The sequence below is a fragment of the Anguilla anguilla genome, chromosome 11 (assembly GCF_013347855.1).
Source record: "Anguilla anguilla isolate fAngAng1 chromosome 11, fAngAng1.pri, whole genome shotgun sequence".
Lineage (NCBI taxonomy): Eukaryota > Metazoa > Chordata > Actinopteri > Anguilliformes > Anguillidae > Anguilla > Anguilla anguilla.
This window is the reverse complement of record NC_049211.1, coordinates 7,166,501-7,193,266: the sequence shown is the minus strand read 5'-3', so window position 1 is coordinate 7,193,266 and position 26,766 is coordinate 7,166,501. Positions and strand designations below refer to the sequence as shown.

Genomic DNA, 26,766 nt, shown 5'->3' with positions numbered 1-26,766 from the left:
AGCGCATAGCAGCTTATCAAAGCATTGTAAAACTGCGTATGTGAGCGATTTCGGTTTCGGGTTGGGTTGCGTTTTAAAACCCAGGACCCAGGACTATTCTGGCTTGGTCAGGTCTCAAGGTCTCGGGTACAGGTATTAGATAGTTGCATAAACAATGGTCATTCTTTCAGATGTTTTAAGTTGGGACAAATGAGTGCCAGCAAGCTTGGTTAAAATTAAAACATTTCTTTAAATACGACCAACTTAAGCTCTGAGATCACGCAAGTAGAGTATATACGCTTTCAGCACTACCAATAAAGGAAGTTAAAACTGTTTAGAACATCTTAAAATGGACCTTTACTTTCTTTTAATTCTCACTTGTTTACACATTTGAATGCAAATCAGCTACAGTAATTGGTAATGCATTTAATATTTGAGAAATCAAGAAATATAATTCTGAATTCTAAACGACCATTCAAATAATAAAATCACAACTCGTAAATTTAGGAATGCATTTTATTAAACTGCTGTTTAAATATGCATTTAGGTCCTCTTTCTTGTAAAAGACAAGTATTTCTATCACAAACAAAGGGAAATCTGCAAATAAACAATGACAAACCTAAGAAAAATGAGGTGTCAAAGTGGGCAGATCGATTTGACTACAGAGTGTGAAGATAAACTCTCAGAACCCAAAACATGGTGCAGTCAGAGTAAGCTTGTCTAAAAAGAAAAAAATAGATTCTACATTTGCCACAAACCGTTCTCTTTCTCGTGCATTTTGGATATGCTTTCATACAAGATCATTACCTACTCACCAAAATGTTTGATCAATTATCTTTGGATAATTATCACAGGTTAAAACATAAGAAAAACATAATGAAGAAAAACTAATAATAAAACGATAACAATAATAACAATAATTTAGTTTCAGATAAATTTACAGTACAGTTTGTTCAAATGCACCACTTTCTACATGTTGATTTACTGCACTTTAATGCGCTGTTTCACCTAAGATCTCTTTCAAAAATGTTTAAATATAAATTAGGCTGTAACTGAGATAACCGCAAAAACAAGCAGAAAAAAATAGTCTCTCATGAATGTGCATCACTTTAAATAAAAGGCAGGCCTAAAATGTCTTTGGATCAAACTAAAAACCTGCTTCCCATTCTTCAAGGAAAATGATTCCTGCATTATTATTATTTTTTTTTTCCTCCAGAAAACAGAGTGCTTACTGTCCTCGTCAGCACTTTTGTCTCCCCGCCCCCTTTCCCACAGTGCACTTGGTGGTGGTGCTCCCGGTCGGCCTGGCTCCCGCGGGCGCCTCACTGAGCGCGCTCGCCCAGCAGGTACACGATCAGCTCGTAGGTGGACAGCACGATGGCCGTGTTGGGGATCTGTCGGATGAGCTGCGGGATCAGTCCTCTGTAAAAAGCAGCGTAGCCCTCCTCCACCGCCACCAGCCGCGCCGTCTGGAAGAAGTACCGGTATTTGCTGCCCTCTTCTCTGAGTCTGGTCCGGATCACCTCTGGGTCGGTTAGAAAACAAAAGAGAAATGAGTCGGCTAGTAGCCAAAGAAGAAAATAAAAAAAGGGGGCGGCAAGTAGTTGAAGAAGAAAATAAAAAGAAATGAGTCTACGAGAAAGCCAAAGAAGCAAGCTTATATTTTACCACTGACTACCAACAATATTTATATTTCCTCAGCAGACGTCTCTCTCTAGGACAGCTCAGTTTTACATGTAGGGACGCACAAATATGCAAAGCCTGAGCAAATATCTGCCGGGCCAGGCTGAATAGGGCCACACAACTGCCTCCTTTGCATTTTAGCACAAATGCAAACTGCAGCCAAGTTTCCACTTTCGTGGAAGAAGTTGAGCGGATGTCTAACAACGTGCATGTGAATGAAAAATGCAATGTCTACCTCACAAGCCTCGAGTCAAGACTGCAGATTACTTCTCTGTTTTTGTTTTATGTTGATACTACCTTTATTACATAATTACATTTATTATGCCAAAAAGAGAAATTGTTGCAAAGTGTGCCACTAATCAAGCACCTTTTATAATTATAATGCTGTACATGAAACCACAATAACCAAGATGCCACTGCGGTGAATCTAAATTGAATCTTGGCTGCACTACAAAGAGAATTCCCACAGACGTGTAGTTCCCAAAGCCGCCACAGAGGGCGGCAGAGCATCGAAACACCGGCACAGAGATGATGAGTTCCTTTTTCAGCCCTCACAACTCTGAGCCAAAAATACACCGCACCTATTTTTACATGCCCGTGCGTGTCCGAGCCTTTTCCCGACAGGAAGGAAGTGCCCGTCTCTCACCGTGAGGGTAGGCTATGCAGGAGGCGCAGCCTTTGGCGAAGGCGGCGGCCATCATGAGCCAGAGGAAGTCCGACGCCCCCCTGTCAGCCTCGCCGCCGGGCTTGGCGTAGCGGCTTTCCGCCAGGCGCTTCTTCAGGCTCTCGTAGATGAGGAAGCAGATCATGGTCTCGGAGATGCCGGCGTACGAGGCCGTCAGGCCGCGGTAGAAGCCGCGAGCGCCCTCGGTCCTGTAAACGTAGCGCGCGCACTGCAGCGCGTTCATCCTCTTCTCTCCTCGCGCCCTGGGGGGGGAGGGGGGAGGGTACAGGAGAGGGAGGAGGGAAAAAAAAAAAAAAAAACCCACAGAAATCAGTCAGCTGAGCACTTGGCTCCCGGTGATGACATCACACCGCCAACACTGAGCCCTGGAGCTGCGCAGAGACATCGTCAAACAAGGCTCAGACATTTTTTTCTTTATGACACACACTTTCTTTGTGAACGCCGAATGGATTTTGCTATTGTTACGCGGATTAATGTGACAGCATCATTAGTGCCGAAAAGCCGATTCAGTCGTTGAGGATTACGGGAGTTTCTGTTGTACAAGCTGGCCTGGAGGGGGCGGGGGCGGGGGAGGGGGGTGTGGCGGAAAGTTTTTATTTCATAACGGCATTCACAGACTGTCTCACTTCTCCGCTGCCTTTACACCACTGATTGCTTTTTGGCAAATACAACCCGGTCCCCTCAAAGTGCCCGTCAGTGCACCAGCGGGATATTTATAATTCTGGCCTAGTCACATGACACATGATACGTCATGAAAGCTCTGAGCAGCATTCGTGGTATGAGACCGCCGCTTTAATCAACAGGTAGTTTTACACGAGGAGGTACCAAACTGCACGTAGTCCAGTTCCACAGTGTGCGAATGCCTACGTGCCCATGGATGCACACAGGGTACAAACATACAAGGTAAATATAGATTTAATCATTTTTATAGACATACAGTCCCTCTGACTTCCTGAGTACCATGTTACACGAAGAAACACTGGCTGTTCAGATCCCTGTATTTTATTATGTCAAAGATTGTATACCATTGTAAAAGCGTAAGATAAGTTTTTATGGGCTGGGCATTCTGGTGATATTGGTGCTTAAAAAAAACTTTGAAAAATGCACAGGCGCGCACGCGCACACACACACACACACACACACACACACACACACACACACACACACACACACACACACACACACACGCGTACATAGAGCACATCAACATACTTTCTTTCTAGCTGCATCCGGGTCTTCACCATCCAGATGGGGTTCATCAAGGAGTTTGTAACAAAAGCTGAAACGAAGCACAGTTAAGGTTACTTTTCCATGAGTGGAGTGGCCCTACTAATCCACTCCTCCTCTGTCACAGGACTTCCACCAGCTGGGGGTGTCAGGTGTGTGACCGGGGCGCGCATGATGGGGGGGGGGGGGGGATTTGGAAGTGTGAGGCTGTGCTCAGTTATTGAACTTCATTGTGTTTTCCATCACTGAAAGGGGACCACTCACACACTCTCACACTCATATACACACGTTTTCCATCACTGAAAGGGGACCACTCACACACTCTCACACTCATATACACACGTTTTCCATCACTGAAAGGGGACCACTCTCACACTCTCTCTCACTCTCTCACACACTCACTCTCTTGCACACGCTGACTCTCACTCACACACCCACACACACACACTCACTCTCTTGCACACGCTGACTCTCACTCACACACCCACACACACACACACAGACACACACACACTCACTCTCTCTCACACACACACACTGTATGGGCATATTGTTGACACTGGCATTTGAAAAACCAGATTAACAGTACGTGTCCCGTGCACACGCCAGTTCCTCATTTGCAATCTCATCATTCGCCAGCAGCAGAAAGTGTCCTATTCAGCCGAAAGCACTTTGACCTCCGTCTGCTGATGCATGAATGTCTCGTTTCCGCAACGGGAGAAAAGGACTTTGCACAACAACTCACACTTAGTCCAAGACGAAAGACAGAAACCAAGGAGTGTGTTACGCACTTATGATGAAGTTTAAGCTCAACACAGCTCTGTATTAAAACACTACCTCCCCACAGGTGAACCAATGAACGTGTTACGTTCTTATAATGAAGTTCAGGGGTAACACACTACCTCCCCACAGGTGAACGAAGGAACGTGTTACGTTCTTATAATGAAGTTCAGGGGTAACACACTGCCTCCCCACAGGTGAACCAAGGTGTGTGTTACGTACTTATAATGAAGTTCAGGGGTAACACACTGCCTCCCCACAGGTGAACGAAGGAACGTGTTACGTTCTTATAATGAAGTTCAGGGGTAACACACTACCTCCCCACAGGTGAACGAAGGAACGTGTTACGCTCTTATAATGAAGTTCAGGGGTAACACACTACCTCCCCACAGGTGAACGAAGGAACGTGTTACGTTCTTATAATGAAGTTCAGGGGTAACACACTGCCTCCCCACAGGTGAACCAAGGTGTGTGTTACATATTTATAATGAAGTTCAGGGGTAACACACTGCCTCCCCACGGGTGAACCAAGGTGTGTTACGTACAAGTTCAGGGGTAACACACTGCCTCCCCACGGGTGAACCAAGGTGTGTTACGTACAAGTTCAGGGGTAACACACTGCCTCCCCACAGGTGAACCAAGGTGCGTTACGTACGAGTTCAGGGGTAACACACTGCCTCCCCACAGGTGAACCAAGGTGCGTTACGTACGAGTTCAGGGGTAACACACTGCCTCCCCACAGGTGAACCAAGGTGTTCGTACAAGTTCAGGGGTAACACACTGCCTCCCCACAGGTGAACCAAGGTGTGTTACGTACGAGTTCAGGGGTAACACACTGCCTCCCCACAGGTGAACCAAGGTGTGTTACGCACAAGTTCAGGGGTAACACACTGCCTCCCCACAGGTGAACCAAGGTGTGTTACGTACGAGTTCAGGGGTAACATGCCGCCTCACCTGCAAACCCGGCCGAAGACATGTGCACCAGCCCGCTGTTGGGTACAAAGACGCCGTTGAAAGTCTCCTTCGCCTTTGAGTACGCGGCAAAATAAATCGCCCTGTGAGACCAGAAAGGAGAGAGAAAAGGACAGGGTTAGGAACAGAAAAAAGGGGGAGGAAAGAGGAAAGAAAGAAAAAAAATAAAGTGGAAATGTGGTATTGTTACTTCGGAAATGCAACATTTGAGAGCTGGTGTCATTTTATAGCAGCGAATATTTTTACCTCCACCCCCACTCTCTCCCCCCCCCTCCCCCCTCCCCCCTCCCATTGGGTCTCAGTATAAGCCCAAACACACAGTTTCCAGAGCGGCGGCCGCTGAGCCCTGACGCTGCTGCTGAGCTCTTTTCGACGCGTTTCTGGAACGGCCCGCAGCAGACCAGCTGACAGGTCTGATCACCCGGCGGGGTCCGCAGCGGCGCTGGAGCGCTCCTGAATGGGGCCTCTACAGTCGAACGGCCCAAACCAACCGCCAAAAAAAATATAAATTAAATAAACCTTCACCTCGGTTTCCCCTGTAAACTTCCTGAACTGATATCAATCTGTCCTGTAACCCATTTCCGGTCACACAGATAAGAATTATATTTAAAAAAAATAAAAAAAACTTTATCAAGGCTTTTGTTTACGAAACAATCAGTTGCTTGTCTGTACTTTAACTAAGCGTACCAGTTATGCTTTTGTTGATAAACAGGGATGAAGAACCGGCCTTAAAATAGTCGCGACTAGCAAATGTAACCAAACTTGTCGTGCCTGTCATACTTGCTTTGAGACTTTCAAGCACCGTAAAGGAAAAAACACTAAGAATGGGATGGCTTAAAAACACATCGCCTCAATAAAAATGCCTTTCATTCACGACACCCCAGAGAGGAAACAGAAAATGCTTGAAAGTCTAAAATGCACTGACACGGTTCACCCAATCCACAGCAGGAAGACAGTGTTGCTTATTATAACCGAGCCGGAGTACCCTGCCGCTTCACACGTACAGCAGATCAGTTTTTCATTAAACGGTCTCTCTACAAGGCAGAGCTGTTTACCTCTCCCTGCCCTCTCCGGGGTACTCATTAGCCATAACGTGACAATGCTGCGTTCTTCCAAGACGGGCCTCTCAGTTGTGCTCCGCCAGATGTTCTGCTCGTGTTCAGACATGTTTATTCCTATCGAGCGGACCAGCGTGTGTAATGTAACACAGTTACGTTAAAGGAGGGAAAGACATAGGATTACCTGGAGGGAGCCACTCCGACCAGATTTGGCCCCAGTCCTCTGAAAAGTGATTTTGGTCCCTCTTTTTCCAGAATTGACCTGAAATTAAAAAAAAAGAAAAAAAAAAAAAAAAAAGAGGGCGGTTGGTCCCTGCTGGTGGATTGCAGGCATTTTGACAAATATTTTAACTTCAACACACGACCAACTTGTCTTTTCTTCAGCCAAAGTTAACTCAAAGGGGGCATTCAAACTAACAGGTACGATACTTTGAGTTAAAACTCAAAGGTCACGTGTTTTTCCTGTTCATAGGAAAGACGATCACTGTTATTAATGAAAAACTAAATTAATGTTTTATCCAGCTGGAAATCGAGGAGAAGCATCAGCCATTAGACCAAATTCCTCTTGATCAGCAAGGAAAAGTAAAAACTATCATGGCCATTCGTTTAGCACGCACACACACACACACACACACACACACACACACACACATTATAAAAGTACACATCTGGCATTCCAGGGAAGCTCAAGTCATTCCATGTCACACAAAGACAATTCACAGTTCTAGGAAATCTTTTAAAGTAAATATTTATTCCCAGATCTATTAAAAACCAGTTCATAATGTGTCAGCGGTTTTTCCACAGACCCCTCTCTAGGGGAACACCGTCTGAAGGAGGTTCATGTATGTCCTCACGTAGCAGAGGGAAAGTCCTCTCATGACACCGGGACCCAGAGCTGGCAAGAACACATTTGTATTTGAAACCACACGTATCAGGTTACCACTGCATTAGTTCCTTCTACCTTGGCTACCAAAGGACGTCAAGTAGAAGATAAACCTCTCCTCCAATCAGCACTGACTCTCATCTCCTTTCCTCCAATCAGCCTGTAGCACTGTGTGGCAGGCAAGTGTAACAAGAGGAGCGTTTTATACATTATATATACCGCATATACACACACACACACACACACATACACTAAAAGTCTCCAAGGGTCGGAGACATTTAAAAAAAGAAAATATTCAGCATGTTCTTAGGTTTTTTTAAAACCATTCAGATTCTGTTCGTGCTCAACGGTTACACAAGGTCACTCTGCAACCGCCCGGCTATGCAAGCTTGCAACCCGAAACCGCCGCAGCGCCACAGACACGTGAGACTACAGTCTCCTGAGCTAGCACATGATTCTGCTAGTCACCCACCCCCCTCCACCCCCCTGCCCCTTCACCTCCCAAAATAGAATCCCAACCGCATCAACCCCCCCCCCCCCCCCCCCCCCGCCACCAGACACCCCCCCACCCCCCCACCCCCCCAACCCTGCCCGCCCACCCACCACTGCAGAGTTCAGCAGGTCTTATATAACATTACAGCAGGAAATGGGGGGAACTTCCCCCTGCTTGCCCCTCGCGTTAATGGCCCCGCCCCTGCAGACAGGGTGCGATCGCTGGGTCAGCCCCCCCCCCAAGGCACCCAGCTCTAATCCTGTCTCCTTTTACACTAATCCAGGATTACCCTTCGCCTCCGTCCTATTAGTGCCATTCGCGTGTCCCTTTTTAGTCACCCCGCCGGCCAGAAAGAGCCGATGGAGGCAGAGGAACTGGGGCACCAACCCAACAGCTTACCTGCAAGTATGCCAAGCTACCTGGGGACTCCGGTGGACTTCTCCTCCTCACCGTGAGTAAGTGCAAGGGTACGCATGCTCAAAGGTGGGAAAAGTCCAGGTTCAGATAGTGAAAGTCCCTCCCCAGTATTCCGTTCCAATCGCCAGGATTTTACTAATTAACACAATTCTTCAACCAGGAGGTAGGACTTTTACTTTCTGACCGCTGGACTTTCCACCTCTGTGCTCGATCCCTTCCAAATCCATATATGTAGTAAAAGTATAAGCCTGAAAGGGTTCTGGGTCATTATAAATATATCAATGATGAAGGAAAATGAAAAAATGAAAGAATATTAATGCACTGAAGAGTCTCCATTAGCATTAGCATTCTAGGAAATCTCCGTTTATTTGGAGTGCAAAAGAGAGTCTTCCCTCTATACCACCATTTAAGGAGTGACACTTGGTCACCTTTCTCTAGTTAGTCACTAAGAAAGATATTTTCCTTAGTGTTTAGTTTCCTCCCCCGACCCCCCCCAACTGTGAAGAATTGCACAATAACCTCCTGAGCGACACGGCCCAAAGCAGAGCCGCAGGTAAGGATCTTACCGTAAGACCTGGAGCAGACCGGGCGTTACGGATCCGGGCCGGATCACGCCGGTGCCGCTGAACGTGCCCAGCTGGACCTGGAACACGGACCGGAGCGAGATCCCGGACGACTGCAGCCGCGTCTTCACTACCTCCAGGGGGCAGGTGACGATGGCCCCCACCGTACCGCCACACCTGCGTGGGCGTAAAAAAAAAAAAAAAAAATATTAAAAAAATAAAAAAAAATAAAAAATAAAAAAATATTAAGGTAAAAAAAAAAAAAAAAAAAAAACCCACACACACCCGCATCAACAGCATGACCTTCACGTGCAACGGGATGTGGCATGACACACCCCGCCGCGGGACAAACCAGTCTCCAAATCCCCGGGTTCGAGAGTCGGAGGCGAGGTAGGGCATTGGCTCGGCTACAGTCCTCCAGAATAACACGCCTTCGGTAACAAGAGTTACGTCCACGTACCGCCAGACACAAAAGCAGAGGCTGTTCATAAACCGGCTACATTTAATGGTTGAAGACCGGAGGCAGAGGAGTAAAGGATGAACGCAAACACATGCCTCTGTTTGGGAAGCAGACCGGCTCCTCAAACACACCGTGCAATCAGTTTCCTCCCATGTCACGGAAGGCAACTGCTATCCTTGTTCCCATGGAAACAAAACAAAGCCAGAATGCATCAAAAGTCATGGGTAAATAAAATTATTGACATGAAAGGGTTTTTGTGACGAAATATAAAGCAAGCAGTCATGCAACAACAGCTTTGTGGTTGCATGACTGCCATTTGTGTAATTTCAAAAGCTTCGACCTGCCCCCCCACTCCCGGAACCAGTTACATCACGGTGCCAGGCAGTCCATATTTCAATCCATTTCCTTGATACTTTTTTTAAGACTCTATGCCTCATTTTATCTCCCTATTTTTTAACCATTTATAATGTCGGAAAATATTAAACTATACTTCTGAATACATACATATTCACCCCCATACTAGATTTTTTAAAATTTGCAGATCTTCTTAAAACAAAACAAAAATGAGCATCTCAACAAACAACATTGGTTTTGTAAATGTATTACACAGACTAAGGCATGTCCTGACAGTGCATAACTTGTACTACCAGCTGTTACCACACTAAGCACAGTGTCTGCTAAGGGAGAGTAATGTAATGTATTCCCTTAGCTAGCAGTGCTATATGTGCAAAGTAGCTTTTTTAAAGCTGGGATTAAAGGTAATGGAATGCAACTCAAAAAGCCTATTTTACAGATATCTATGATATATATTTGACGTAAACCCAAATTAAACAGCTTATACACACCCATACACTTAGTAGGTACACCTATCCATTACCGGGTAAACCCCCTTTTGCCTCCACAACAGCCTGAATTCTCATGGCATGGATTTAACAAGGTTCTGGAAACATTCCTCAGTGACTTTAGTCCATGCAGATTTTTTTTTTGGCCATACACTCATGCTGCAACCCTCCTGTTCCGCCTTATCCCAAAGGTGCTTCATCGGATTGAGAACTGGGGACCGTGCAGGTCACCGGAGAGAACTGAAGTGACCGTCATGTTTGTGGAATCAGCTTGAGATGGTGCTTGCTTGTGACATGGCACATTATCCTTCCGGAAGCATCCTTCTGATAAAGGTTAGACTGCGGCCATAAAAGGGATGCACATGGTCAGCAGCAACACTTAGGCATGCTGTGGCATTCAAATGATGATCATTTTGTATTAAGGGGTCTAATGTATGCCAACGTTCCCTACACAATTGCACCACCACCAGCCGGCACCATTGACACAAGGCAGGATGGATCCACGGATTCATGCTGTTTACCTTAAATTCTGACCCTACCATCTGCATTTGGCAACAGAAATTCAGCTTTGACAGACTAGGTGATGCGTTGTTGATCATGTGCCCACCGTAGTCTCATCATCCTGTTCTTAGGTGACGGGAGTGTCAGCCAACCTTTAGCACGAACGAGTCAGCCAGTTCTCCTCTGACCTCTCTCATCAACAAGGCGTCCTCACCCACAGAACCGCCGCTCACTGGACGTTTTGTTGTTTGCATCGCACCATTCTCTGTAAACTCTAGAGACTGTAGTGCATGACATTCCCAGAAAGACAGCGGTTTCTGAGATGCAGGAACCACCGCTTCTTCTGCCGAACAATCGTACCAACCATGCATCAAAATCCCTTCGATCACGCGTCTTGCCCATTCTAACGTTTGGCCAAAAAAAAACAACCAAACCTTTTTCCACCATGTCAGCATGTTTCATATACTGAGCTGCAGCCACTGTTTGGAGAAGTCGGGTATTTGTGTTTAGGAGCAGGTGCACTTAATAAAATGGCCACTGAGTGTGTGTGTGTGTGTTTGTGTGCGCGCGTGTGTGTTCAAGCTTAATTCAAACTGCAGATGTTCTGAGTGAGGGAATAGTGCAATCAAGTCTGAAGGAACTACAGAATTGAAAGACAAACGCCAAAATTCCTTTAAGGGGAAAAGCCCCCATTTCCACCCAGCTAACCCTGCACAGTCCCCCTTTGTCACACCAGGAAATGGGTGAAAAAATATTATGCCAATTGCCTGATAGCCTACAGGTGTCATGCCTCCTCCTATGTATTCCACAGCACTTAAAATGTGCTTCTCTTTTGCGTTCTTGCTATGCCCTGACGAAGGTCTTTGACCGAAAGCTTGCCATTAAAAAAGACACATTTTTTGCAATACTCCCAGTGTGCCTTCAGTCCTTCATTACACCAGGAAATGGGGAAAGCACTGGGTGTTAAGATGAGCACTGTCCGGTTAAACATGTGTACTGAGGAAGAGGGCAGACTCTGGCCTGTTACGCAACACCCACATTCCCAAACCAACAGTTCTTCTGAATTAATGCTCCGACACTCCATAATTATCCTGCCGCAACTGCAGGCACTCTAAGCTGCTGCAAAAGGCATAGAGTCTGTTTAAAATTTTAAAAAGGGATAAACCTCATTCGCAAAAACTTTGTATGCAAATCAAAAATATAAGTACACGCCTCTAAATGTTTTGCTCAAACTGGCATTGAAGTCAATGCTTATTTTGAATAAGTAACTGAATAACCTTGGCTAACATGTGGCAAGAAGGGCATTAAACACAATGAAAGTTCACAGCAGTCAGTGAACCTAGCTATCCAGACAGAGCTCTTTTTTTAGATTGTTTGGCTGAGGTGAAATGCATTGATTTGACCCATTTTTATAAATTTCACATGGGTAAAATTTCTTTTTGCCCTCCTGAAATATAAGCATTGCTTTCATCTGGAGTTTTGCATAACCTCCAGCTTCAATAAGCACGTTGCCTTTCTCTGCCTCAAGCAATCTATGCAATGGAGTGGGTAATCTGGTTTGGTTTCATAAACAGAACAAATATTTAAAATAAAAACTGGTTCGAAATGTGGTTCATGAATAGGCATCAAAGCCATAAACGCTTCAATTTCAATGAACTTCTGTGGATAAGAAGTTGAGATACTAAATATCGCTATTAATTTCCAAAATGTAGGCCCAAGTTGGCGGTATAGGGGCAATCGCGGATGTAAAGCATATGTAAATAAATACATAAAAACACCCCCCTAATTCCAAAGCACCCCACAGTGACGTCATGTTTACAGATGCCATACATAGAAACACCTGCATTTTATACTGCTTACCTACAAATATAAACATAAATAGCCGTTTTAATATTGTGCTGGTACTTCGGTTCGAGGTTGTAGTACTGTCAGGTTGTAGGTGCCATAAGAAATAGGCCTAGTTACTAACGAAAATAAGACTTTGGTAATTTAACATACCACCTAATAAGCAGGCGACATGCGCGCGTTCAGCCTCCGCAGGCAAACAGTCACTGTACGAACTACTTTAGAGTTACTCATTGTGTATTTTCTTGTGTAAACCCCTCGAAATCCCGAAAGCCCCTACATTATACCAGCCCTTATAAAACGTCAGAAACTACTGCATCACTATCCAAAATGTCCTTCATCGCACTCAAAAACTTCCCGGGCCGATATAGAACACACACAATTAACTGATCAAATACTCCATAAAGTTAACTGTTACTTTAAGTCGAATTACCTTGGCATATGCTTTATTCTTATATAATCTCTGACATTTGACACAATCTTATTTAAAATTTCAATTTTTCAATTTCCTAACGCGATTAATAGAGCAAGAACTGATTATAAATGAGCAAATGACCCGTGTTACTATCGATGCAGCATAGCTCTTCTTCATTAGCAATGATTATGTAATGGCATTGTCTTTCTAGCAAACGCTAGCTAGTCAGTCACAAATAATGCTAACGCAGTAATACGGAAATCCACACAAGGCATCATTTTCGTGCAGTTAACGTCAGCAATGTATGTATTCAAGTGTCAGAAACACACGAAGATGTTAGGTGGAATAGGTAGCTAGCTGATTGTCATTTAGCTAAATGTTGGCCAACAGAACACCGTCATAAGCCATGTCCATCTATCTATATATCTATTTAGACTATCAATTTGACTACCATTAATTCCACCACATATTGAGATATTAAGATATTAAGTCCGCAAGAGGTACTAGCTGGCAAACGTTTGCCATTTTAAAAGCCAACAGAGATGGTCTCATATTCATTTAGAAACATTTTGTTGGTTAGAATTCCTGATATGTGCATACGTTAGCTAGCCATACAATGTCCTAACTTAGTGCTAGCTAGCGCTAACGTAAGCTAGCACTATCTATTTAAAGAGCAATTCTGCTTGGAAAAGACCATATTGGAAACACTTATGATCAGACTGTGATACAGGCATCAACCATTTCATCATATTTGCATGGCTGACAATTTACTGCTAACGTTAGCTAGCCACCTGAACGCTGTACAAAGGTTGCTGAAAACACAATTTACTCTAAAAAAAAGAATTCTTACCCTCCAGCGAAAAGATGTAACAGTGTTTCTTTCTGTGCCATTTCAAGCTTTCATCATAATCTACACGTACATTATGAAAACGAGTTCGATATCAATAAAAAAAAAACCAGCTAGCTGGGTAGCTAGCTGGGATGCTACAGCCTTACCACCGGCTTGTTCTCAAGAACATTTGATAATGCGCAGAATCCGAACGTGACCATTAAGCTCACCAGCAATTACGTCAGGGGGTTGGTCGGGGGTGTTGTCCGTGACGTATAGAAATGTGTTCAGCTTTCCGACAGCACATACGTTTCAGAGACTGTATAAAAATATGTTTATGTCCGACAACCTCCAAAGCTTTAACCGGAACTCTTTCCTGTCAACAGGATTGGCTTCTTTTGTTTTTCACACTCCATGTTAAAATTGTAAATTGTAACCGTTTGACTTCTGTCTATTACCCACTTGTCTCGTTTCTTGTTTATTGTTTCTCCATTGATTGTACCTCTGTATTGTTAATACATTTTTTTGCATCAAAATTAATGCAGTGGCATTAAAATTAAGCTGAGTAAAAAAAAATTTAAACCACATATTTGTTTGGCTGTAAATGGCTGTAAAAATGACACCGTAATGGTCATGCACCAACAAGCCTCAAACGTCTCCTTGCACTCACATGTACAAGGCTGACAGAGGAGAGACATTTATAGTCTTTCTTCTATAGCCTTAGGAGCATAGATTTCCTGTGTAATCTGAGAATCAGTGGTTCAGAGTATTAGGCCATCATGCCACATTTGCAAGTACCTTCCGGTGAACCACTGCTAGACTAGGTGTCTCCAAACAGGAGACGAGCCACAGGTGAACAACATGTGCACGTAAAAGGGCCTAAAACCAGTTTGGTGATTGCGTGCGCATGTGTACCATTAATAAAACGGTTACCAAGCAACCGCACAAATAGCTTTTTAGGAAAAATGCACAATTATTTTTAAAGGCTCAGTAAAATAAGCCACCGCAGGCAGAACATAGGTTGTGTCGTTTCACCGTTGCTCCACTTGTCTTATGTTTTCAATACTTTATAATCATAGTTGTTATTGTTGTTTTGATCAGGGGGAAGAGGGGTGGAAAAAATAAAAGCATACTGGAAAAAAAGTAAACAAAGAGACGTGTAGGACATTCCAGTAACCACACTTCACAGGGCTGGAAAACATAACAGCTAAATGTGAATAAATGCTGGCTAGGTGGTTAATCGTCAGCTGCACACCGCCTGTGAAATCAAAACAACTGTTTAGACACACCACACTCCAGTATGGGCCTGCTGCAGTCAGCCTATAGGAAAATAGGGTGTGTGTTTAGGGGTCAGCTAAGGTGATGCAAATAAAGCACTGCAAGAGGAACTGATTTGCTCCACTGTTATGCAATGTCACATTTTTACTGAGTAGTTTGATTTGTTCTCAATGACCAAACAGCAGCTCAGTAGATTTTTGTGATGGATAAGTAGAATCCTACTGACGTTCTTTTTTAAAGACACCTGTCAAAGATGCTGTTTTGTTTCAAAGCCATATATATGGCCAGATGTCTATGGTATAAGGAAATGGAATTACTGAATTATCTTGATGGAGACATTTGTTTTCCAAAAGGCCAAATGAAGAGCATACTGCAATTCATGCAAAACAAATTCTGGAATTTATTTCTTATCTGTTATCTAGTAAAGACTTAAAGGCAAATGCCTCTGTGAGATGCTTTTGTTTGCGTCAGTGACGTGCATGATGGCAACACAGAATTAAACAAGAGATGGGAACATGGCATACCCCCACCCAGGTGGCCAGGATGAGGTGATCTGGCCTCAGCTTGTGCCTACATAACAAAGACACAGAACAATCAGGAATAATCACTTTTTCAAAAAAAAAGAGGGGGGGGGGGGGGGGGGGGGGGGGGGGGTGGCTTGTAGTGACTGGCCCTGAGCCACGTGTGAGAAACTGCATTCATTACCGGACGATTTAAAGTTTAAACTTTTTCCACAACACCGTCTAGCAATACATTTAACCCCAATTCATTCGGTTATGAAGTGCTTTCATGAATATTACCTAAAATTGTATGTTTTTGATCCATCTACCCAATCTGTCATTACAAGTCATAAAAGGCACCTTTTAGTGCAGTAAGTGGATTACTAAATATTTTGAAGAATTATAATTATGGGGTTCCATGTTAACCTTTTTGGGAAATATATATCTCATACAAAACTGTACTTATAGAAGTGAATCACTGTAAAGTGTAATATCTCAAAACCATAGAATCGATACATAAAATAATTAAACCTGCATATAAAATCGCATGGTTCTCAACTTTAACATATGACTCTCCAAAACTGCACGAGACGCCGTTGCAGAATACAAAGATCTGTGCTGCAAACCCTGACCGCGGCCCTTATAAATAACGAGAGCTGTCTGTACGTTCAGCTGCCGCACACGCGCAACGGTTACAGACCACGTGACTTCAAGGAATTTGACGAGTGACGCCAAAGCCATAGTAACACAATGTTCTGGGAGGAAAGGCTGCATTACATAACAGCACCTGAGGGACCTTTCTGCTACTTCTCCTGAAGAAACCAAAACGTTGCTCCTGATGGTGCTTTATTTTAGCCCACAGCGGCACTCCACACACAAATCAGGGTTCGCTCTGATTCCGAGTAGACGAGTGATAAGGCCGTAAATGGCACCTTCCCTTCAAGAAGCGGTAATACGCTGGCCTCCAAGTGGTCTTGTATAATTACCAACGTGAGCACTTCATCTGGTATAGCTGAGAGATGGGCCATCTTTTAAGCTGTTACCAGTAAATTGACGATTTACAATAACATAACCAGAGTTCCTCATAAGATGGAATACCTCATAAGATAAATTTGTATCAGGAATTCATTAATGTTATCACATTAATTCTGTTTTTTGATTCTTATCATTTTATCCAGTCTTATTCAGGCCATCATGTTGCTTAAATTATGCATTTAAATTATATCTAACTTTGATTGCATACATATTTTATATGCACGTAACCAACAATAAATCAGGATGTAACACAGTATAATTACCTTACATTAATTTGCATGCATTTACAATATATATTTTCTGAAAACTTTTGTATATATTTTGTATATTTTCTATTTGTTAATAACACAGTTAATGTATTTTCGCTTATGTCTCTGATACCCACCTTCTCAAAAGAATTAATCTTGATAATACATTGTAAACTATGCATCAATCTAATAATTGCTGTGGGTTGTGGATGACACATGCTAGACTTCAATGCCTCACCTATTCTGTAACAGTCAAATGAGCTTTCATTGTTCAAAGAAATTCAAATTACTTGTTATAAATTACTTGTTCATTGCAGAAGTTGTTTTCCTAAGTTTTGCTGCAATAACTCACTTTGTGGTAATTTTATAAAACAGGTAATTTGAAGTCCATAAGAACTGCTTGGCCAATTGGAACCAAATACGATATGTGGTCACCATGGGCCAATAATATTACAGCAAAAAATCATTATTGTATTATTGTTTCCGTAATTGTACTATAATACAATTCCATCATTGTATTAGAAGTTTTTTTAAACCTTTTTTTTTTTGCAATATCTGCAAGAAAAACCATGACAATAAAGTGTGTTCCATTGGCATATTTCCCTTCCACCTCTTCACAAGTGACAGAAGGTTTATTGTTTGTATTGTATCTTGACATCATAAATGAGTCATGCTGCTAATTACTTTATTGACATCAGAACAGGCTGAACAGCTTTGAGAAATACGAATAAACACTGTGAATGACAAATTAGCCGTGAACATTGTAATGAGGGGGACAAAAGGACTTTTTTTTTTTTACAAGTATTCATCAGCTGTTATTCTATTCAATTAAAAGATGATGATTATATTATTTCAGCACTGTCCATTGTCATTTCTCCTTCTTCTTCACATGTTTCTGGCCCGCAATGTATATTCTCCGAATTAATCATTTTGAATAAAACTTATATATTTTTTATAAATATTTTGAATTAGCTAAATAGAACAAATAAACATCTCTCAACTGCCACAAGCAAGGCTCCATGAGTTGATGTGCTGTTGCATGTTTACAATTTAATGACTAATTCGGATTAGTCTGGTATCCATTTGTGTCCATTTTAATGACTGCTCAATCGATGGCTTCATGCAGGGGTGTTGTTAGAGTCTTGGCACAGGCAGACTGGAGGTTATGGAGCCACCAAGGACAAGACAATTTTATAATGATTGTTTTTTAATTAAAATTAAAGACGCTGTAATTATTTTTAAATACTGGTGTTTGAAGAGCGATGACTGTGCCTGGTCCAATCTTTGTGAGTAATGTTAATTGACGGGGTGTAGTTCAGTCACAGGGCAATATGCCATGAGCAATAACAGGACCTGGTGCAACTTCTGTGAACTTATGCAAGACTTGTAAGGGCAGGGAGGCATGTGGTGGACACAGTGTAAGTGTAATGTTGTAACTTGTCTGATTTTACACTGCAACTGCCCCATTATGTGTATTACCTGTAGCGTTGTGTATATTGTCCGTTACGTGAAAGAAGCAGCTTAATTTGGTTGATAGCAACATCACCTCTTATTTGCCTGTTGTTGAAATCAAACACTCTTTTGCAATCCCAAGTAAAGGAAACTATGACAACTTGTTTTTCAAATAAGATGGTGATTCATCACCATCACCACCACATTTGAAAACAAAGAACAGATTATTTATAATTTTGAATAAAATATAATTAAGGTGTGCTTAATTCCAAAGCAGTTAGCTAATTATGAAGGATAAAACCATTGCTTTCCAAAACAATATTGGTTTTCTTTTTTAACGATGTCGTTTGGAACAAACTATTATGGAATGAACAAAGAGTACACACATAAAGACATTTACAGTTTTGTTAATTTCTGTAAAATATTTCATGTTCCAGTATGCTTGAAAATATACATTTAAAAACGGCTCACAGTTTTATAGTTATTGTCAAGACATTACTATGAAAGCCCCATAAATAGGTACAGCGGCATACAGTACCAAACTTCAAAGTACTTCCACCAGGTGGCGCAAGAGTTCTGTCATTCCATTGTCATCCTGTTTGACTGGGGCCTGCCTTGATTGGGGGGTATTCCTTAATCACAGCTCTGCACACGGTCTGATTGAGATGGTTACAAACCAGTGCTACTAATACAAATGTATAATACTAATTCCAGTTGCGTGCAAAATCCTAACTAAGAAGGTCCAATTATGTATGACCCTAAGGAACTCCTGGCCACTGTTGGTGCTGGAGCAGTTAGAATTAGTCCTGGATTATAAGAGGTACCTCTGCAGCGAGAGCCAGTGCTGTGGAAAGCCATTTAAACTTTAATTCCAGTGATTTCAAACTGGTTACCAAATTTGTACATGTAATAATTATGTTGTGCAAGTAATAATTGCAATTCTTGCAAGTTTAAATACAGATTTCAACTTGTGGTAACATTTGAATGGTGAAATACACCCTAAGAAGAAAAAAATGTCCAAGAAAGTGCATAAAATGGTACAAGCGCGTGTCACTGGGTTGGGACTCTGGGTACATAATGTATGCATACCTAGGGTATATAAGGTACATGCAGTATATACAAAAAATTGGAAGGTATATAGGTACACAAAATTGCACCGCTAGCCAGCAAGGCATAATAATTTTCTACATTTTTTTCTTGTAAATGCTACTTATTAGTACCCAAATAGAACATTATTGTACTTCCAGGGAACATTTGGGAAATTTGTTCTTGAGATAACAAAAAAGTACCTCCACTGTACCTTTATTTCTGAGGGAGCAGAATGCCGTATTGGCTGTTCAGTCCTGTGCGGATATGAGGGACTCTGTTCAGGGTCAGAGGTCAACGTTCCATAGCGTTCTGTGGTCAGATTGCCCTCGAACCCTCGGTAGCACACCTGACACAAAAACGGTTTGCTCTGAAGGAATTATCACTAAATAATGAAGGGATGAGCAGGTGAAAGAACGTGTGGTGAAACTGTCACCGCAGTGCAGAAACACTGTCTGTCTCTGTCAATAGGCTTGCCTCAGTATCCTGCATCTATGTGAGCGTGTGCGAGTGAGGGAGTGAGAGCGTGTGTGTGTGTGTGTGTGTGTGCGTGTGTGTGAGTATGTGTGTGTGTTTGTGAGTGTGTGGTGTGTGTGTGTGTGTGTGAGAGAGAGAGAGAGAAAGAGAGAGCATGTGTGTGCATGTGTGTGTGAGAAAAAGAGAGAGCATGTGTGTGTGCATGTGTTTGTGTTTGCGAGCGTATGGTGTGTGTGTGTGTGAGAAAGAGAGAGAGAGAAAGAGAGATGTGTGTGTGAGAGAGAGAGAGAGAGAGAGAGAGAGAGAGAGAGAGACGTGTGTGTCTGTGTGTGATGCGTGTCGCTGAATGTGTATTTAACCTTGTCCAGCGGATGAAAGATGTCTGCTGTTCAGGTTTCTTTTTTTTGTGTGTGACATATCTGACCAAGGCGCATTTACAGTTAAAAAAAAGGAAAAGGACGAGTCTCTCAGTAACATGTTTGAGATGGATATTTTCCGGGTGAGAAAGGAGCTACTGCTCTTCGGTCTCTGTTATCCCGCTGATGCGTTTAAATAGAAGCCGAGGCAACGCTGCTAAAGGGTAATTGATCTGGTTTCACTTAAGGATCGGGGGCATGTCAGCAGTTCAAGTTCATTTGAGCCGGTCATCAGAATCTGTGGTCTCGCCCTGACTCGTAGCACATGTGGCGAGACACACACAGCGCAGGCCAGAAACCCAAACTCCCGATAATTTTGGACCGCGCTCAGGAATGCAGTCACCGACAGATCCTTTAATAAATCACAGGTTTTGTGAAAGCTGTTATTGTCCACTTCCAAGTTTTTATTTGTTTCTCTCTGTTGTTTCTTTCTTTTTTTTGAAATTCTAACCATTGCACAATGTTATTAAGCCCTGAAAGACATCTTGTTATTGATGCGTCTGCAAACCTGTAGGCAAGCCTTCTCCTAAGCTCGTCCACTCCCTTTTCATTGTTAAGCGTGGCAATGCGTAATGCTAATATAGAAAAGTCGTGCGTTTTCATTAGAGGGAAACAAATATAAACGCAGTATTTATAAAAACGTAGAACTGTGATTTGGATTGGCAGGAATGGTGGTGAATCATAGTTTGGGGCAGACACAATCCCCTTGTAAAATTCATATACAGCGAAACTCCAGTTATAGGCCTGGCTCACCCACATGCAGCGATGCTAACTGTGAGTGATCACTCCGTATAAACCCGTGACAGGTTGCGCTTCTAATGAATTCTCACAGCGGGCTGTTTTTTCCAGGTAAATATTTATTAGAGTCTCTGCCTGGCATTTTGATCTGATGGTGAGTGAAACCTGTGTCTGAAACCATTTGCTGGATTGTTTAGTTTCAGGCCAGCCTTTACTCACATTCTTGCTTGATTTTTGACTTAATTTGACATTTTTTTCAATACCAGAAACTGTACAAGAGGCTACATCAGTTCCGGCCACTTAGCCTCAATCGCTAGAATGTCTATATGGTCATACAGGCCAAGGTTCTTTTGTGTGAGGGTTGTTTGGGATACCATTACATAAACTACTGAGGATATGACACAAGCTCTTGCGCAGTAATACAGCCCAAATTATGCTCAACCTTGGATTTTTGGAAACACAAAACCAAATCCAAAATCCAGCTGCATTACCTTCATTCTGGTTATGGATGGAAAAGATGAAGAGCAAAATATACCACTCTACATTCGTGTGATGTCATAATAAGCTGTGGGTCAAGTTGTGGGATAGACACAACCAATCCCTCGTCTGCCTCCCGAGTGCCCACCAGGATGTTCAGGCTCAATAAACTGATTCACTGCCTGTCTTCAGGTCCTGTTATCAGTCTGGAGAGGAGAGAATAAATTAGGAATGAAACGCCAGCTTTACTGGACAGATTGGGTAGGGAGCAAAAGAGAACAGGGGGGGGGGTTGGGGGTTTGGAGAGGGAGGAGGAAGCTTTTAGCATCTTGGCCTGCAGGGTATTTTAAAATGGCGGGCCTTTTGAAAAGATTTTCGCCATTGGTTCTATTCTGACGGAGAGCTAGCTGCTAGCTAGCTTTTGCTCCCAGCCTACTGGGGCTTGGCACACAATGCAGGTGCTCTAACTTAATAGACCACCCTCCCCAAACTCCCTCCAAACAAGCATAAAAACATAACATAACATCATAATTTAACAGCACATTAAAAGACAGAAATATAAAGTTGCCCTTGTGAACTCACCTGAGGACTGCGGCCTGACGCCAATCATTGAATGCATTTCTTCAAAGGCTCCCTCTTGTGGCCAGTTGCTGCCATTGACCATCACTGCTTCGCGTGTTAACACGTTAACTCGGTTGAAAATTAAGACCAGTGTCAATGGTGATCCAGACATGGAAACATCCACCGCCTACATGGGAAATCTGAAACAGTCATTTCTACAAACGCACTGATGTTCCCAGCCAGATAAAATGTGGGTGAGATGACTAACATCTACATCTAGCTTAATCTTCTGCCTAGTTTGGCTCTGCAGATGTTAGACCAGGATAGTGTTCATTGTTCTCAGCTAGAAATGGCTGTACAAAATAAGTAATTGTACCTTACTGAACCCGTGTTCAGCAGTTGTCTACGATCATGAAAATGCACTTCTTGTACGTCGCTTTGGATAAAAGCGTCTGCCAAATGAATGTAATGTAATGTAATGTAATGTAACATCAGAAATCAAAGAAACACACGAACACAGTTCATGGAGTTTATTGGTGAGAAATACATTCTCATCTTCTGAACAAAAATATGTTTTATACCTGTTTTATATCCAATATCATGTAACGATATAGTTGCCATATAGCAAAACGAGGATTTTGAGGGTCCGATATTATCAGATATTACAACATATTTTCAGTTGCCGCCAGTTCTTTTGGATCTAATTGCCTGGTTGCCGCCCTTTGATGAAATGAGAGGATTTATGCGGCCGGAGAATTCATATCTATGTTGAGCTTTATTATTCAATCTCCAACAGACTTCATATACCTTTTAAATTTTCTGAATGTTTGATGGAGCACAAATAATTAATGATGCGGGAGATATGACGGGGGAAGGGGTAATTACTCGCTGACAGAACTTCATCTCAGGTCATTCATAATTCATGGCGTCATCAGCGCATTGGAAATGAAACACTGAAACGTAAAAAAAAAAAAAAACTCTCAGGAACCAAGAACTTTCACTATATTTTTGCGAGCACCAACTGAAACGTAGGAGGTATGCACAGGTAGTACTGACTGAGTAACAAGCAGTGATTATTGTGTGGATTTGTGATGCCAAGACACACATCTGGGCTTACATCTCCAGGGCGCAGGTAAAAGTGTGTCAGCTGCCAACGTGAACGCGAGAGAAATCAGCTCAGTGATGCCAGCTCTCTGTATGATGACAAATTATTAGCCTACTCCTTTGACATTCAACGCAATATCAGTATATCACTGGCTTAAGCGCAGTAATTTAAAAGAAAACCTGTAAATATCATGGCAACAAAAACCATAAAAGACATATGCTTTTTACTGGTACTGTATAAAAACTGTGAGTGAATTTTCTCGTGAATTTATTGATATGGTTCAGCTCTGTCTAAACAGACAAGTAGAGACGCGAGTCCATTTCACTCAGTGTCCTAAGACCTCGCACACGCAGGGTTCCTCAGAGCTGGCCAAAGAAAAAGCCTTTTGAAAATAGTTTTTTATCTGTTTCTCTGAGATTAGACTCTTCTGGGAAAGCTTGGCTGTAGCCTTGTCTGTCCTGGAGCTTAAACCGCAGCATTGGCAAAGTACACCTGCCAGATTCAGAAGAGCATTCTTTTATCGTCTGGGTTTCGACTGCACAACGATTGGCTCCGAGGCGAACGCAGGTGCGGGTGTCATAAAACACACTCTGACACTCACTGTTCGGTGCAATATGCCGGTTGCATAACATGAATGAAAAATAGCAGGAAAAGGTTGTTGTCACTGCATTATTAATATCATGATAAACGCATGCTTTAATGTTTAATGAGATGGAAAAGAAGTTCGAGTGGGTTTGACTGTTGAGACGTATATCAATGCGAGGGACAGCGTCTTCCTCCAGTATCTCCCACATCTGTGTTTTTTTGAGTGATTCACGACCTTTGATCTCCTGGCAGTGTCACCGACACGAATATTTTCCTGCTAGCGTTCGTGTCCACGAGTTAACTGGGACCCGCGGCGAGGACTGCAAGCTCCGCGCAGCTGTGCATTATTAATTTCACACGGTCAATGAAGCAATCAGTTTGCCAACTGAGTAAACACAAAACAAATGAGCGGTTAAACCGAGGAATTAATGGGTCCTACTGTCTGCAAACCTCAGACAAACAGCACTCTGTAAAAATGGGCTGACCCTGTCATTTCCGGATACATATATTAGGATAGTGAATAGAGACGACAGGTAGGGAGACCGAGCCTTTTCATTGGATGAGCTCACAGGAACAATATAACACCACTTGTTTTTGGGGTACAATCATCAATGTAAACAATATCACCACATGAGTATTTTATCGTTTCCGCAAACATCCGCATTCTTTCTTTTTCTTTCCAGGACTTTCCCCTCTTTCTATAAACAGGAACTACACCAACAATCTAATGATGCTGAAATAACAGGTGACAAGTCTTAACTTAAGCCATTAGCACAACATGTTAATTATTCCCTCTTTAAAACGGTATTAAAAAGGACTGTGTGTGTGTGCATGTGCACACAGGAAACGGGGAACAGGGAACTTCCTGCCTCCTCCTCTCTCTGAAGCCTGGCAGAAATGAACAGAGGACCACCAGGCATGCAAGAGCCAGCTCTCCCGACCTGTCTCCATCCTGCTCATCACTTGAAATAAAGAGCAAGCCAAAGCTTCATTGCGTAAAAGCCACCAAGTGGAACTCTGTCAGGGCCGTGGGAGACTGCGATCTGGCCTTTAATGTTAGAACCCGGGTTTGAAATAGAACCCTTTTAAATGTCACGATGAGATACAGTTTAAGTGCAAGTGCAAGGCAGCCAAAAGCTGCAAATGTCATTTGTCTCTTGATCATGCAGACTGGTACTTTAAGCTAAATGGAGACAACCTTGAGACATGGCTTTGACTCAAAGCACAATAGCTAATGTTTGTGAACGGACCCATTTTTTTTTTTCTTGTTCCACAAACCTAAAGGGTTTGCCGACAGCTTTTTCATGCAATCTGTGACCTGTAAACTTTAAGGTTGTAATTACTTAGAAAACTAGCAATAATAAGCAGTGAAATATACTCTTTTAGCTATTTTACTATGCTCTTACTAAACCCTCTTGCTTTCAGTCAATGGAAGTGCAAAGACATGAAAATTACACTCAAACTGAAAATTTACATGAGGGAGTGGAATTTAATTTATGAAGGTTGCATTTTTCATGACATTTTTTTCTGGTACTAGTTTGGATAAGTAAGATTACATTTTATCAAATTAACCCTTTAAGTTGTAAGATCACAAACCTATGATTAGAATGCTCTTAACTGTACATTCTAATGCTGATCACTACTGGTCATTGAAAGCAATGGAGTTTGAGAACACTGACATTCCAAAAACACACTTTCAAAGGGCTAAATCCCTTACAAATATTACTCAGGAAGAACTGAGATCATGGGTTTGGTTACAGGACAGAGGCCAAGGTCAAGTGACCCAGACTTGTTCACACTTGTTCAATTTCCCATAATGATTGGACCTTCTTGATTTCTGCATAATTTCAGAATGCACAGTTGAGCGCTGTTCACTGAAAATAATGAGGTCCCATTTGCTAAACAAGAGATTACCAAATTGTGCATTCCAGAGAATGCATTCTTTACCCTCTTTATCACCTAGACAGGCATAATATACAGTATACACACCCATTCCTCAGATGAGCCATAAACTCAATGTGTAAAAGATGGTGAAATAAACCAGTGAGTCAAACAAATTATCGTTAAAAATTCTACAGATGTTTTCCAAATGAGATGGCAACTGTAAAAATGTATTGTTTTATTGTCTTGACTGGATCTTCTGTATTGTTCACACTCAAAGTATATCTGTTGTGTAAAGAATATTTGCTAAAACCAGGCAAGATGTGTTTATTTTGGTTTTGTTTGGAAATGACAGCAGCAGTCCCAGGGATCACCGAGCTAAAAGATAAGATTCTACTGATGGTGCAAGCCACACAGCCACACCAACTGCCAGCATCCCAAAATACACCAAGGAAGAAGAGCAGAAGTTCAACCCAGTACAACGGTTTCTGAGATAACCAAAAGTGCTTAAAAAAAATACAATAACAATGCAGAATACTGTACGTGGCATATTTTAAAAGATTGATTCTTTCTCTCTTTTTGAGAGCTTTTAATTAATACATAACTCATAATTTGATTAGCAGAGGGCTGTATCCTACCATGCATAGCTTATCCGTTCACACAGAGACAGAGGCGATGTTGTGGGCCAATTACTTGCTCTCGGGCAGTGCCCTGAAAGGAATTTGAACCTGAATCCGGGTTCACTTTCGCTCAGCGAGATTGTAGCAGGACTGCGGGTGCATGTGCTCGCTCGATGGGCACAGAATACGCATCTCACGCTCACTGGAGTCCGTAACGCGGTGCTTTAGCTGTGGTGTTATTTCAGCCCGGTCGTTGCACAAACGCACCGCTGATTTCATCACCGCGGGAACATAGAGTACACACACACATACACACACGCACATGCACACGCACACTCACACGCACGCGCACGCACACACGCACACGCACACGCACATGCACACACACGCGCACACACACACGCACACACACACACACACACGCACACACACACACACGCACACACACACGCCGAGGCGCTCCTATAACAGCAGATTAACGCCAGGGTCAATCCAGGCCACGGCTTCAAAAAACAGCCGCCCCCCCCCCTCTCTCCCACGCAATACTTTCCCAACTGTCGCCCTCGAGGATACTCCTGTTTTTATTCTATTCTAACTTCCAGCCGCCACCACAAATTCAGTCAGAGTTCACCCTCTTCACTTAAACTCATGGCTTTTTGATAAGCTTTGTGAATT

At 42.7% G+C, this 26,766-nt stretch overlaps 1 protein-coding gene and 1 long non-coding RNA gene across 2 annotated transcripts; both read right to left on the bottom strand.

Moving 5' to 3' along the window:
• Positions 1–477: 477 nt before the first annotated feature.
• LOC118207196 (solute carrier family 25 member 33) lies at positions 478–13,833 on the bottom strand. The gene is made up of 7 exons (XM_035380531.1): positions 13,654–13,833; positions 8,744–8,917; positions 6,569–6,646; positions 5,309–5,409; positions 3,560–3,626; positions 2,309–2,589; positions 478–1,504 (listed from the first exon to the last, which is right to left on the bottom strand). Exons 1-7 carry the CDS (start codon positions 13,692–13,694, stop codon positions 1,302–1,304), a joined length of 945 nt encoding a protein of 314 aa, XP_035236422.1. The 5' UTR covers positions 13,695–13,833; the 3' UTR covers positions 478–1,301.
• Positions 13,834–21,198: 7,365 nt separating this feature from the next.
• LOC118207594 lies at positions 21,199–26,422 on the bottom strand. Its single transcript, XR_004761418.1, has 3 exons — positions 26,110–26,422; positions 21,922–22,087; positions 21,199–21,545 (listed from the first exon to the last, which is right to left on the bottom strand). It is a non-coding gene; the product is annotated as an uncharacterized LOC118207594 (long non-coding RNA).
• Between the last annotated feature and the right edge of the window lie 344 nt (positions 26,423–26,766).